Raw genomic sequence first — 13,666 nt, forward strand, 5'->3', positions numbered from 1 at the left:
GCAGCCATAATGTCCGCCAAATCCCGCCGATGACCCCTACCGCCGCTGAGCCAATGCCCGCTACTGCAGCTGAGCCGATGCCCACTAGCCCCGCCAATGCCAATGGCTCACAAACTCACCCACCATCAACTAACCGGACCCTCCACCACTAATTCGCATCTCAGTCCGATGCCGCCACCGCCGCCAATGCCCGCAGCCTGCCTGCTTATCAAACATGTGATGAGCAGGCGGATAATATATTGTAAATTTTTTATAGGAAAAAAAATTGTGTTTGGGACTGGGGAGGGAGTGGGAGGAGCAATTTTGTTGTCCAAGGCTTCCATTAACTTAATAGCACCGTGGGTGTGGCACTATTAAGTTAATGAAAGTTCTGGACAACAAAAAAGCCAGCAGTGGGTGACAGGGAGAGTGTGACACCAGAGAGAGGGTGACAGCTGTTGGTGACATGGAGTGGGTGACGCCAGGGAGAGGGGGTCAGGAAGAATGTGACACCAGGGAGAGGGTGATGGCTTCATGGGGAAGGGTCGTGGACACAGAATAGTACCTATTCACATTACACCCCACAGTAGTGTCTGTCAGTCACATTACACCCCACAGTAGTGTCTGTCAGTCACATTACACCACACAGTAGTACCCTTTATACACATTACACAAGGTAAAGCATACAACACAGGAAAAATAAAACACAGGGGGAAAAACTATTCATGCCCTTTCCACATTATTTGTTATTTTTGCTCCTTATAGTAATGCCCTTTACACATTATGTCACACACCTTAATGCCCATTCCACATTATGTCACACACCATAATGCCCATTCCACATTATTCCACACACCGTAATGCCCATTCCACAGTATTCCACACACCATAATGCCCATTTCACATACCATAATGCCCATTCCACATTATGCCACATACAGTTATGCCAGATACCATTTTATGCTTCACACACAATGATGTCCCATACAAATTATGCCACAGTAAGGCCTCTAATTATTTTTAAATTACCTGCTCATTGCAAGGGGTCTCATGATCGTTGCCAGGGGTCTCATGCTCGTTGCCAATGGTTTCATGTCCTGGGTTCCATGCTCATTGCCTGGGGTCTAATGATCGTTGCCAGGGGTCTCATGCTTGTTGCCAATGGTTTCATGTCCTGGGTTCCATGCTCATTGCCAGCGGTTCCATGTTCGTTGCCAGGGGTCTCATGTTCGTTACCAATGTTTTCATGCCATGGGTGTTAGGTGCGGCGGTCCACGGCGCTGCTCAGACTGCTTCTGAGCAACGCTCACGGCCGCTGCACCTCCCTTGCTGCCCGCCCGGCACCTACCAACGCCAGGACACCGTGCGTACTGCAGCCGCCGGGTCCCTGACAACGCTAGGACGCCGGGCGTCCACAGCCGCCGGGTCCATGGCAACAGGGACGCCATTGGCGGACCGCGTTCTCCGTTGCCAGATGAAACTTGATTAGTTGTTCGTGCAGCAGGGCAGCTGCACAACTATTAATTAGGGGGCTAGTCTTGCTGGCCCTCCTGTCATTGGCCAGCAGGGTCTTTTTATGGGAGCCAGCACATTGCAGCCTCGCCGGTGATAGCTTCCTGTATGCTGTTCCTGCCTTGCAAAGTTAATTCTTAGTCTGCTGTTATCTGGTCGATCCTGCTTCCTGTTGTCCTGAGTCCTGGAGTTCTTAAGCCGGTCCTGGGAATCCTTCCAGTCCGAGTGAACCTGTTGCAGTCATCTTGGGGTTCTCTCCCGGCCTCTGCCGCATGTTGCGGCCTAGGCCGCTTAGTCCTTGTGTTTGGGGTGTACTGTTAGGTGCGGTGGTCCGCGGTGCTGCTCAAACTGCTACTGGTGTTTTTGCGGAGATTTCCATTCTCACTGTCCTCCCCAGTACACGACAGTGCCGTGTGGGGTGTGGACAGTGGTATCTTTTGTTGTTCTTTTCCTTTGGCGGCGTGCCGCACATACATGTCATTTTAGGGTTGTTAGTAGCCCCTAGCCTTATGTTTGCTTTAGTTAGAGGTCCCCTTGTTATTATCCTGTCTCGGTTCACGCCTTGTCTCACACTAAGACCTGGGAGCATCATCGTTGGGCAGACCTAATCCGCCCTTTAAACGCGGCTGCCGTGGGCCCAAGAAACCATAGTCATGCAGGCGTGAACTGACTACGCGGGTGAAACAATGGAGGTCGGGTGCTAGGGGCTATTCCCATACCTTAACTTATTTCAGCATCACGTTCCGATGCTCTGGACTCACTACACGACATCTCTCATGTTCTGAGCACCGGGAACGTAACAATGGGTTCCATGCTAGTTGCCAGCGGTTTCATGCTCATTGTCAGGGGTTCCATGCAGGGAGCCCCAGCAGCACAAGGCAGCACTACCCAGTGTTAACCCCTCGTGCGCTGAATGTACCGACAATAGTGTGGACACTTTAAATCATTATAATTGTGTTTTAATTCAATCAATAAATAAAATGGAGAATCTTGCTTAATTAATAATAACTTTACTAAATTGTGATTAAGATTAATACACTTAAAATAATCAGTTATACCAATTATTCAGACATATGTTTAAACATATGTCTGAATAATTGGTATAACTTGATTATTTTAATTTTCATCATAATTTAGTAAACTTATTATTAATTAAGCAAGATTCTCATTTTTATTTTGTCCACACTTTTGTCCGTACATTCAATGTGGCTGCGTCCACTCCAGCAAGCACATACCTTGGCACCCGGGACTATTGAAATAAGAAGGCGGGGGGAGGACAGATCCGCGGTGGCCCGAGTGTGCGGCACACAGGGGGATCGGGCTACCCGGCTTCCTGATCAGGCATCTGCGGCGGCCCGTGTGCGGCACACAGGGGGATCGGGCTACCCGGCTTTCTGATCAGGCATCTGCGGCGGCCCGTGTGCGGCACACAAGGGGATCGGGCTACCCACTCCCTGATCAGTGCAGGTTCCGCGGCGGCCCGGGTGTGTGGCACACAGGGGGATCGGGCTACCCGGCTTCCTGATCAGGCATCTGCGGCGGCCCGAGTGTGCGGCACACAGGGGGATCGGGCTACCCGCTCCCTGATCAGTGCAGGGTGCTGAGGTCCGGGAGCTTAGCTCCCAGTGCCCCAGGCAGCGTCACATGCAGGCAGAGCAAATGCTCACACGGAGCTTGTCTGCACGGCTGGAAACCGGAAGCTCAGCGTAGCACTGCACACTCCCACTGGCGTGCTTTCATATGGGCTGAAAGCACGCCCCTGTCAAAGCAGCACTTATACCAGTGCCGCTTATAGTGCTTTTTATCAATGGGATTTTACTCCCTGCTGCTTGGCCCCGCCCTCCAGCTTCCGCCCATTTTACACTGTCAGCGTGAGGCACCGACAACGGTGCCTCTGTAACACAGATTTTTACAGGATAAAAATTATTAAAATAATACAAATATACTTATGACACAAAATCTGTGTCATAAGTATCTTCTTTGTATTATTTGAGTCATTAATCCTGACTGCACATCCCTGAGTGATTGCCAATAAAACACAAAGTGTAGGGCTTATATAGACTGCACCATATATAGATATAGGGGGGTAATTCAGTGTTGATCGCAGCAGCAAATTTGTTAGCAGTTGGGCAAAACCATGTGCACTGCAGGGGAGGCAGATGTAACATGTGCAGAGAGAGTTAGATTTGGGTGGGTTATTTTGTTTCTGTGCAGGGTAAATACTGGCTGCTTTATTTTTACACTGCAAATTAGATTGCAGATTGAACACACCACACCCAAATCTAACTCTCTCTGCACATGTTATATCTGCCTCCCCTGCAGTGCACATGGTTTTGCCCAACTGCTAAAAAATTTCCTGCTGCGATCAACTCAGAATTAGGCCCTTAGTTTGAAGGGTTATGGCACAGATATAATAGAGAGGAAGTGAGCTGAAAACTTTAATAACCGCCCCATATATCTACCAATATATAGTACCGACTCCCATACATATTAATGACTCTAGCTTCCTATCTACAGCATGATATTTAGCCCATAGATAAAGGGGTCAATATAACTACAATACCTATCTGAAAGTAGAATTAATAGTATTATTGCCAGCAAAGTAATTGTTTTGTTATAATATTGTCTCAAAATTTGATTATGTCTCTATACTGGGTACAGGAATATTTCTGTTGATATAATTCCCTCATCTAAAGGATACTGGGGGTAATTCCAAGTTGATCGCTAGACAAAAATGTTTGCAGCGCGGAGATTAAGTGAAAAATCGTCGCAATGCGCACGTGCAAAGTACTTTCACAACAGCCGATGTAGTTTCACACAGGGTCTAGCGAAGCTTTTCAGACGCAATGGGCGCCGCAGAGTGATTGACAGGAAAGGGGCGTTTCTGGGTGTCAACTCACCATTTTCAGGGAGTGTTTGAAAAAACGCAGGCGTGCTAGGAAAAACACAGGCGTGGCTGGGGGAACGCAGGACGTGTTTGTGACGTCAAACCCGAAACTGAACATTCTGAAGTGATCGCAAGCTAGGAGTAGGTCTGGAGCTACTCTGAAACTGCACAATCTTTTTTTGCTGCCGCACTGCGATGCCTTCGTTCGTACTTCTGCTAAGATACGCTCCCAATGGGCGGCGGCTTAGCGTTTGCACGGCTGCTAAAAACTGCTAGCGAGCAAACAACTCGGAATGACCCCCACTGAGTGAGGTTTCAATGCTTTGGTACAAGAAACAAATGTATCCATAATCCGGCAGCTGAGCTAAGAATACAAATGTTACTTTACTTTTGGTTATTTTAAATATAAAATTGATATAAAAGTGATATAAACTAGATATAAAGAATAACATAACAGAAATAAAGAACTACACATAGAGAAGTATACATGAATTTTAGCAATGGAAGGCAAACAATGAAGTTAACAGTCTAAGTGGAAATAGACAATTATTAAAGAATAAGGTGGGCTATTAAGCCTTTATTTTACCTTGCAATTGTATTAACAGTTGACAGCAGTCAGTGGTTGGAACATTTTTAAAACACTTTTTTTTTTCTTTCTATCTCACTCTATACATTTATATATTTCAGTTTCTCAAATATGAATAAAGATTTAAATGCATACCTATAAATAAAAATTTTAAGAATATACAAAGTTTTTAGTGCACCTACGCACAGGGATGGCCATCGAACATCGATGATTCCTAATCATTGATAGTTTAAGGCCGATGTCAAATGGTTTTTTTTTTTACAAGATGCCGGGACATGGAGCATAGCTCCGCCCCGGCACCCGCTAAGCTTCACCCCTGGGCTGTGATTGGCCACGGGTTATTCACAGAAATGTCACTCACAGTTTCACCATCGATGGTGAACACACAGATAGCCATCACTATCTATGCAAGTAATTAACTTTTTGTCTCTTGTTTGCAGTACCGCTGGAGTGTCTACAATCTTTTAATTATATTGGTCATTTTTTCCTGAGCCCTGAGGTGCTGCTATTATATATATATATATATATATATATATATATATATATATATAGGTACACTGGTATTCCACAGGGAATAGCATTGGGGTGTAGAGTTGGATCTTGATCTGAGGCACCAACAGGCTAAAGCTTTGACTGTTCCCAGGGTACATTGCACCGCCTCCTCTATAGCCCCACCTCCAGGCACTGGAGCTCAGTTTGTAAGTTGGTGCCTGCAGTGCAGGTAACTAACAGGGAGGGCTGCGCTAGGCAGCCCTGAAAAGAGTTTTTAAGAAGACTTCAAGAGCTGCAGCACTGTATAGAATGTCAGTCTGACATCCTGCGCTGTGACTCCATCACCTCCCCATGCGGCGCTGCACACACCCACAGCCTGGTTCCCAGGTACTTGCAGCGGAGGCGCTCCGGTCTTCAAGCACACACACCGCAGCTCTCCTGGATCGCGTGGCTGCACATCAGGGGAAGAGGTAAGGTAAATCGTGATCCGGTCGCGGTCTCAAGAGACAGACCGCAATGCTGGCGTGGACATATGTGATATAGTGGTAAGAACAGATACAGACGGATCCACAGTTATCTTGATTCGTTTTCTGCACCTAGGCACAACATGATTTATTAGCATAAACCCTTCATCTATTGTTCTCAGCTGCAATACAATGCAGAGAACAATACAGCAGAGGATTAAGTCCGACTGGCCAGTCTCAGTTAATACTATTAAAAGGTCAAGATAAATGTGGACTCATCTGTACCACAAATTTTAAATCAGTCCCCACACATTTTTTGACACGAAAAAATGGGTGCCATAAATGCCTGGGTTGTACTACATGTACATTCATGTCACCAGGCGATTCCATCACGCACCCATTTTCTGGTAAAAAAAATTCCTATCAAGTGGTCATTAACATTAAGCACAAAGTTTGTAATCTATGGCATCATGTGCCCGTGTGGCACCTACTATGTAGGGAAGACTGAATGCCAATTTAAAATCCACATGGCACAGCACAGACAGGCTATCCACAGGCATGGCAGCGCAACCGGTTGCTCGCCATTTTTCGAGCAAAAACATAACATAGCAACTTTGAGACATAGGAATATTGACCATGTCCCAGAATCCATTAGGGGTGGCAACAGGGGGAAGAAGCTGTTGCAGCTCGAGTCCCAATGGATATTTAGGTTGCAGACACTCCCGCCCCAAGGGTCTCATTGGGACTTATACATTTCTTATAAATCCAGCCGCTCTGATATCTGCCATTGGGGTGGTTTTCAGGTTGCCGACTGTCGGGATCCCGGCGCACAGTATACCGGCGCCGGAATCCCGACAGCCGGCATACCGTCAGTTTTTCTCCCTCGTGGGGATCCACGACCCCCCATGGAGTGAAAAAAAAATAGCGTGGCGCGCGTTGCACGCCACCGTGCCCGCAAGGGGCTCATTTGCGCTCACCACGCTGTCGGTATGCCGGTGGTTGGGCTTCCATCGCCAGTATGCTGGTTGCCGGGAGCCCGGCCGCCTGCATACCATACTACACCCCTGCCGTTGCGGTATGGCTACTGTGTAGGCCATATTAGTCTTATGATGGAGGTAGTATTAGGGGTGCAGTGAGTAAGACCAGTATTTTGATATTGAAGATTAGGAATTAATTATAGGTAGCCACGGCGCATTTATAATGAGATTGTGCCTTAACGTGTCATCGCTATGGGCGATTGCAAGAAAAAAAAAACTTTTCTTTAATAATATGCTGTTTTATTATTGTTTTAATGCACACAATGTCAGATCAATGTCACAACTTGATACTATTTTTATGTCACGAATAAGTGTGTTTTTATGCACCCTGTGCCTGATCATATGTGTAATATTGCACAGTTTCATTTTATTGATTTATCACTGTATGCTTATGTTACGTTTTTGTTATTGATTCTAGTGTTGCCCGGGCGACGGAGCCGTAACATGGGACGTCACTTCCGCCCGGCCGCAGTGGGAGGGACACGCTAGGAGGAATTACGGGCAGCCCTGCCAAAACGCTGCCATGACTACAGGACCGAGTTCCGCCGCATATCTTCCGCCCGGCAGCGCTGAAACAGTGCCACAGGTGACGTGCACGTGGGAGATGCTGGCGGGGGAGGACTAGGGGGTAAGTGGGTATATATTGTGTTTTTTGTGCACTGTTTAATTTGTTCTGAGGAAGGGGAGCACGTCCCCGAAACGTCAACGGATTTTCTAATACACCTTGAGTGATTTTTTTTCAAGCCTCTTCAGATGGTGGACCTTAAATGGCTTACTGCTAAGGTCCTGTTTTGTTGGCTATTGCCTCTGCTAGAAGGGTGTCAGACTTAGGACCTTTGTCCTGTCGCCCACCCTTCCTGATATTTCATCGTGACCGGGCAGTTCTGAGAACTCGCCCAGGTTATTAACCTAAGGTGGTGTCATCTTTTCACCTTAATCAAGAGGAGGCGGTGCAATGCATCTTGGGAACAGTCAAAGCTTTAGCTCGTTGGTGCCTCGGATCAAGATCCAACTCTACACCCCGATGTTATTCCCTGTGGAAACCAGTGTGCCTCGCAGAAAGAGATTTAACAATGGTAAGTCTACCATAAATCTCTGTGTGTGTGTGTGTGTGTGTGTGTGTGTGTTTCTACTATCAATGGTAAACCCCACAGTACAAATAAACATTAATCAGATCTTCTGTTGTATATGAAATAGATATGAATTAACTTGAGGTGGCGACTAGGTATTAGAGTATTTGGAAAGCAGGTAACGCCAGTAGTACACTAAGGATCAGAGTAATCACTGGAATAAAAGGTTTTATCTGTAAGATCAGAGGGTTGCGTCTGAGGACTCGCAATGGTAGACATTGGTCAGTCTGTTTACTTAGGACTGGCCATCGCATCCAGACAGCCAAGTCCAGTAAGTCTGCATCCAACAATGCAGACTTGTATGCTAACCATCATCTTTGCATACAAATCCAAATCAGGCCTTCAGTACATGGAAATGGTTACACACCTGTGTGACTTCTCTCATGTGTAACAAGAGTTGATTTCTTTGCAAAACATTTCCCACAGTCAGAGCATGGAAATGGTTTCACACCTGTGTGACATCTCTCATGTGTAACAAGAGCTGCTTTCTGTGTAAAACATTTCCCACAGTCAGAGCATGGAAATGGTTTCTCACCTGTGTGACTTTTTTGATGTTTAACAAGATATGATTTCTTCGCAAAACATTTCCCACACTCAGAACATGGATATGGCCTCTCACCTGTGTGAATTCTCTCATGTATAGCAAGATCTGATTTCTGTGCAAAACATTTCCCACACTCAGAGCATGGAAATGGTTTCTCACCTGTGTGAGTTCTCTGATGACTAAAAAGCTTTGATTTCAGTGTAAAACATTTCCCACACTCAGAACATGGAAATGGCCTCTCGCCTGTGTGATTTTTCAGATGTATAACAAGAGCTGATTTCTGTCTAAAATATTTTCCACACTCGGGGCATGAAAATGGCTTCTCACCTGTGTGACTTCTCTGATGTATAACAACATGTGATTTCTGTGTAAAACATTTCCCACATTCGGCACATGGAAATGGCCTCTCACCTGTGTGACTTCTGTGATGTCTTACAAACATTGACCGACATCCAAAACCTTTACCACAAACAGAACAGGTAAGGACTGAATCATCTGTAAGAGCAGAACTATATGTAACAATATTTGAGTTATAGGGAGAACATTCCCTATGATCAGAGGGATCAGATGATAGATCAGCACTGTGAGGTACAGGATGTATATTTAGAGTAATGGGGATGTCTCCTGGAGAATCCTGTGTGATGTTATCTTGTATTTTAATATCTGGAGAAAAAATGAGATCTCTTTCCAAAGTCTTCCTACTTGGTCCTCCATCTGCTGGAAATAAATGTATGACGACAACAGAATTTTGTTACCGTGAGGAGCAAATTACCATACTATTAGTGAGTTCAAGATGTTCAGTTGTTTCATTTCAATCTCCAAACTACAGGTTATTACAAATATACATGTACATACAGTAAACAGGGCTCTATTTATGCACATATATAACACTGGCTTAAAATAGAGTCAGATCCATCTAATAAATGTGTGAACTACAACATTTGTCCTAGTGGCCTCTGAGAAAGCCCAGGCTATTATTTAAGAATGTTTCCTCACAAGTTGAATGCAATAATACAGGAGGCTCCTAACATGCGAATATAGTTCTATATGTATCATATGACATACACCAGTGAGTGTGGGGAGGAGACTGGTCAGATCTCTGGGCTGGTAACACACAGTGACATGAGGAGGGGAGAGCAGCAGTATAATAGGGGCTGATGGCTCCTGATGTATAAGATACACCAGAGAGTGAGGGGAGGAGACTGGTCAGATCTCTGGGCTGGTAACACACAGTGACATGATGTGAGGGGGAGAGCAGGAGTATAATAGGGTCTGATGGCTCCTGATGTATGAGATACACCAGAGAGTGTGGGGAGGAGACTGGTCATATCTCTGGGCTGGTAACACACAGTGACATGATGTGACGGGAGAGCAGAAGTATAATAACGGTTGATGGCTCCTGATGTATGAGAGATACACCAGAGAGTGTGGGGAGGAGACTGGTCAGATCTCTGGGCTGGTAACACACAGTGACATGATGTGAGGGGGGAGAGCAGAAATATAATAGGGGCTGATGGCACCTGTTGTAGGAGATACAGCAGAGAGTGTGGGGAGGAGACTGGTCAGATCTCTGGGCTGATAACACACAGTGACATGATGTGAGGGGGAGAGCAAAAATACAATAGGATGGAGATGTGGATGACTGGCGCCAGGTTCCTTTGGAGACCAGATATTGAAGACAAAGATATGCAGCCAGGAACAGCAAGAACCTTTTAACAATGGCCCTCAGGGGTAGATTATGGAGATAAAGGGGTGGTGCTTGAGCTATCTTTGATCGGGATGCGGTTAGCATCCCAGCGGTCATGATGCCGGTGGTCATGTGACCAACGCCAAAATCGCGGGGCCAGAACTCTGACCGTCGACATCCCAAAGGTATGTATCTGGGTTAGGACTTGAGGGGGGGGGATAGGTTTAGACACTAGAGGGAGGGGGGGGGGGGGGGGGGGGTTAGTCGTAGCTACCACTCCCTGAATCTTAGCGCTAGCCGCCACCCCTACAATCTTATTCCTAGCCACCACTCCAGGTGGGTTAGGGTAGGGGTCAGGGAAGGGGCGAAGTGATTACCCTGTCCTCTGTAAGCATGTCGGTGTCGGTCATGTGGCCATCGGCATCCCAACAGTCAGGCTCTCATACCACACCCCTTTGATCAACGAGTGTTTTAATTCCTTCTGAAATGTTCTTCTAGAAGTGAATCAAATAGCCAGAAAATTTGTGGCTGACAAAGCGTAATAGTAGTGTGTAACATACAAGTACTTGAGTTTGCAGGTACGTACAAACTTACCTTGTTACAAGAAGGGGTAGGCATTGGACAAACTAACTTCTCTTTCCTTGGAACACCTGCAAGATAAGAACCTACAACAGTTCCAGACATCTACGTTGGTCATACAACCACCATAGGACAGCAGGATGGAATTTGTCCAATGCCTACCACTTCTTGTACCTCAGTGAGATTGTATGTTCTCTGCTGCAAACTCAAGTACTAGTGCGTTACACATTATTATTGCAGTTTTGTCATCCACATATTTTCTGGCTATTTACAAAGTTACTGAAAGACCATATCAGAACTAAAACACTGATCACAGACCACACCAGAACTACTTTCTCTCCAGGAGTATAATAGGGGCTGATGGCTAGGCAGAAACATTCCCCTCATTAGTCTGTATTGAGGAGGAAGTAGGATAAGAGATTACTGTAGTGACTGATCAAGGAGAATATATTCTGTAAAAATGTATTATTCCTCACCTGTGCTGAGGTCTGTAGGGATTTCCTCCTCCTTACACTGCTGATCACCTCTCACATATGGTTCTTCCTCTCCCTCTGTATCTTCTACCTTAATATCAGTCACATAAGTTTCTTCTTCTTCTATATATTCTTCCTTAATATCAGTCACATAAGTCTCTTCTTCTCCCACTATATCGTTTATCTTAAAATACAGTAAGTAATATACCATAATTAATACAAAAAAACATTGAAATAGTTATGGTAGACTTACCGTTGATAACTCTATTTCTCCAAAGTCCACAGTATCCCCAGGATATCCTTTGGGATATTAGGAAGCGACACTGGATTGGCCCCACTGATCTAACCTTTTCAGATTCCCAGGATGCAAAGGGCCAGTCCCCTATATCCCTGCCTCCTGGCACAGGCAATTCAGTCGTCTTTCCAAAGCTCAAGGCAGGAGCATAATAGGGAGCCCTAATCAGGCGAGAAGAACATGCACACACTTCCATACAAGAAGGAAGAGGTTAGTAAGTGAAAGGATCCTCAAATCAGGTGTGTCAGGGTGGGATCCCTGTGGATACTGTGGACTTAGGAGAAAAAGTTAGACGGTAAGTCTACCATAACTTCTTATTTCTCCTGCAGGGTCCACAGTTGTATCCACAGGATATACCTTGGGATGTCTCAAAGCAGAATTTAGTGGAGATTGGATTGGACAGGAGAATCCTTCACCCAAAAGCAGTGTCCTGAGAGTTGAAGGGTTTCAAAGGCATAATGTCTAATGAATGTGTAAATAGAAGACCATGTGGCTGCCTTACATATCTGCTCAGCTGAGGCACCACAATGTGCTGCCCATTAAAGACCTACCTTATGAGTAGAGTGGGCAGAAACATTAGCCGGGATAGGGAGATCATCTTGAGAATATGCTCCTGAAATAGTCATTCAAAGCCATCTAGCAGCATTTGCTTATTAGCAGGCCATCCTCTCTTGTGAAATCCATATAGAACTTAGAGTGTTTGACCTTCTGATGTCACTGGTACGATTCATGTAGATCCTTAGAACACGAACCACGTCCAATGATGTATCTCCTGCAGAGAGGTCTGGTCCCTGAAAAGCCGGAACTACAATTTCTTTGTTAAGGTGTAACTTAGGGACCACCTTAGGAAGTTATCCAGATTTAGTTTGGAGAATTGCTCTATCTGGATGATATATCAGAAAAGGAGGGCGCCATGATAACGCCCCTAAATCTGAGACTCTTCTAGCTGAAGCAATTGCCAGTAGAAAGAGAACATTTGCTGTCAACCATTTCAAATCCACTTTATTCAGTGATTCAAATGGGGCAACTTGAAGCACCCTAAGGATTATTTCTAGATCCCAAGGGGCTGTAGGGGGAAAAATAGGAGGTTGAATGTGTGGCATTTCTTGTGGAAACATACAGTTAGTGCCAACACATGTACCTTCAAGGAAGTCACACAGAGACCTTGGTTCATTCCTGCTTGAAGTAATGCTAGAACTTTTTAAACTCTGAAAGACCTAAGGTCATAATTTCTGGCAGTGCACCACTGACTATAAGTATGCCATATCCGGTAATAAATGTGAGCCGAGGATGGTTTCCTTGCTTTAAGCATTATTTGAATTAACTGTTGTGAAAACCCTTTTGCTTTCAAGATGGATGTCTCAAGTACAACGCCATCAAAGACAGTCGATCCAGATGTTTGTAGAAACAGGGACCCTGGAACAGTAGATCTTGACGTTGAGGCAGTAGAAGCAGAGTATCCGCAGACAGCCTCTGCAGCTCTGTGTACCAATGTCGTTTAGGCCACGCTGGAGCTATTAGTATCACAACGCCCCTTTCCAGTTTGAATTTCAGAATTGCCCTGGGCAGCAGGGAGATTGGAGGAAACACATGTGCCAGATGAAACTTCCATTTCACTGACCGGGCATCCACGAAGATTGCTTCAAGACCCTTTGTTTTTGATCCATATGCGGGTACCTTGTTGTTCTGACGAGAGGCCATGAGGTCTACTTCCGGCAGTCCCACTTGTTTACCAGAATCTGAAAGACTTCTGGGTGCAAGGCCCATTCGCTTGCATGAATGTCGCACCGGCTGAGAAAGTCTACTTATGTATTTAGGACTCCCAGTATGAACACTGCGGACATGGTTGGATGATGAAGTTCTGCTCACCTTAATGTGCGGATTACCTCCTTCATTGCCCTTTGACTGCGAGTTCCTCCTTGGTGATTGAGGTACACTACAGCCGTCGCATTGTCCGAGCAAATCTGAATTGGCTTGCCGTGACGTATTTATTTTGCTTGA

The 13,666-nt window shown here is 45.6% G+C and overlaps 1 protein-coding gene across 3 annotated transcripts in view; it reads right to left on the bottom strand.

The window, feature by feature from the left end:
* Nucleotides 1–4,924: 4,924 nt before the first annotated feature.
* Nucleotides 4,925–13,666, bottom strand: part of LOC135054617 (oocyte zinc finger protein XlCOF8.4-like) — a 49,947-nt gene continuing 41,205 nt past the window's right edge. For 2 of the 3 annotated variants that reach the window (XM_063957819.1, XM_063957818.1), the window contains exons 6-7: nt 11,374–11,554; nt 4,925–9,348 (exon numbers count right to left, since the gene is read on the bottom strand). In XM_063957819.1, the coding sequence (XP_063813889.1) occupies nt 8,447–9,348; nt 11,374–11,554 (1,083 nt within the window). In that variant the 3' untranslated portion in view covers nt 4,925–8,446. The remainder of the gene's footprint in view (nt 9,349–11,373; nt 11,555–13,666) is intronic. The other variant, XM_063957820.1, reaches the window with a different exon arrangement.

The sequence above is a fragment of the Pseudophryne corroboree genome, chromosome 3 (genome assembly GCF_028390025.1).
Source record: "Pseudophryne corroboree isolate aPseCor3 chromosome 3, aPseCor3.hap2, whole genome shotgun sequence".
Classification (NCBI taxonomy): domain Eukaryota; kingdom Metazoa; phylum Chordata; class Amphibia; order Anura; family Myobatrachidae; genus Pseudophryne; species Pseudophryne corroboree.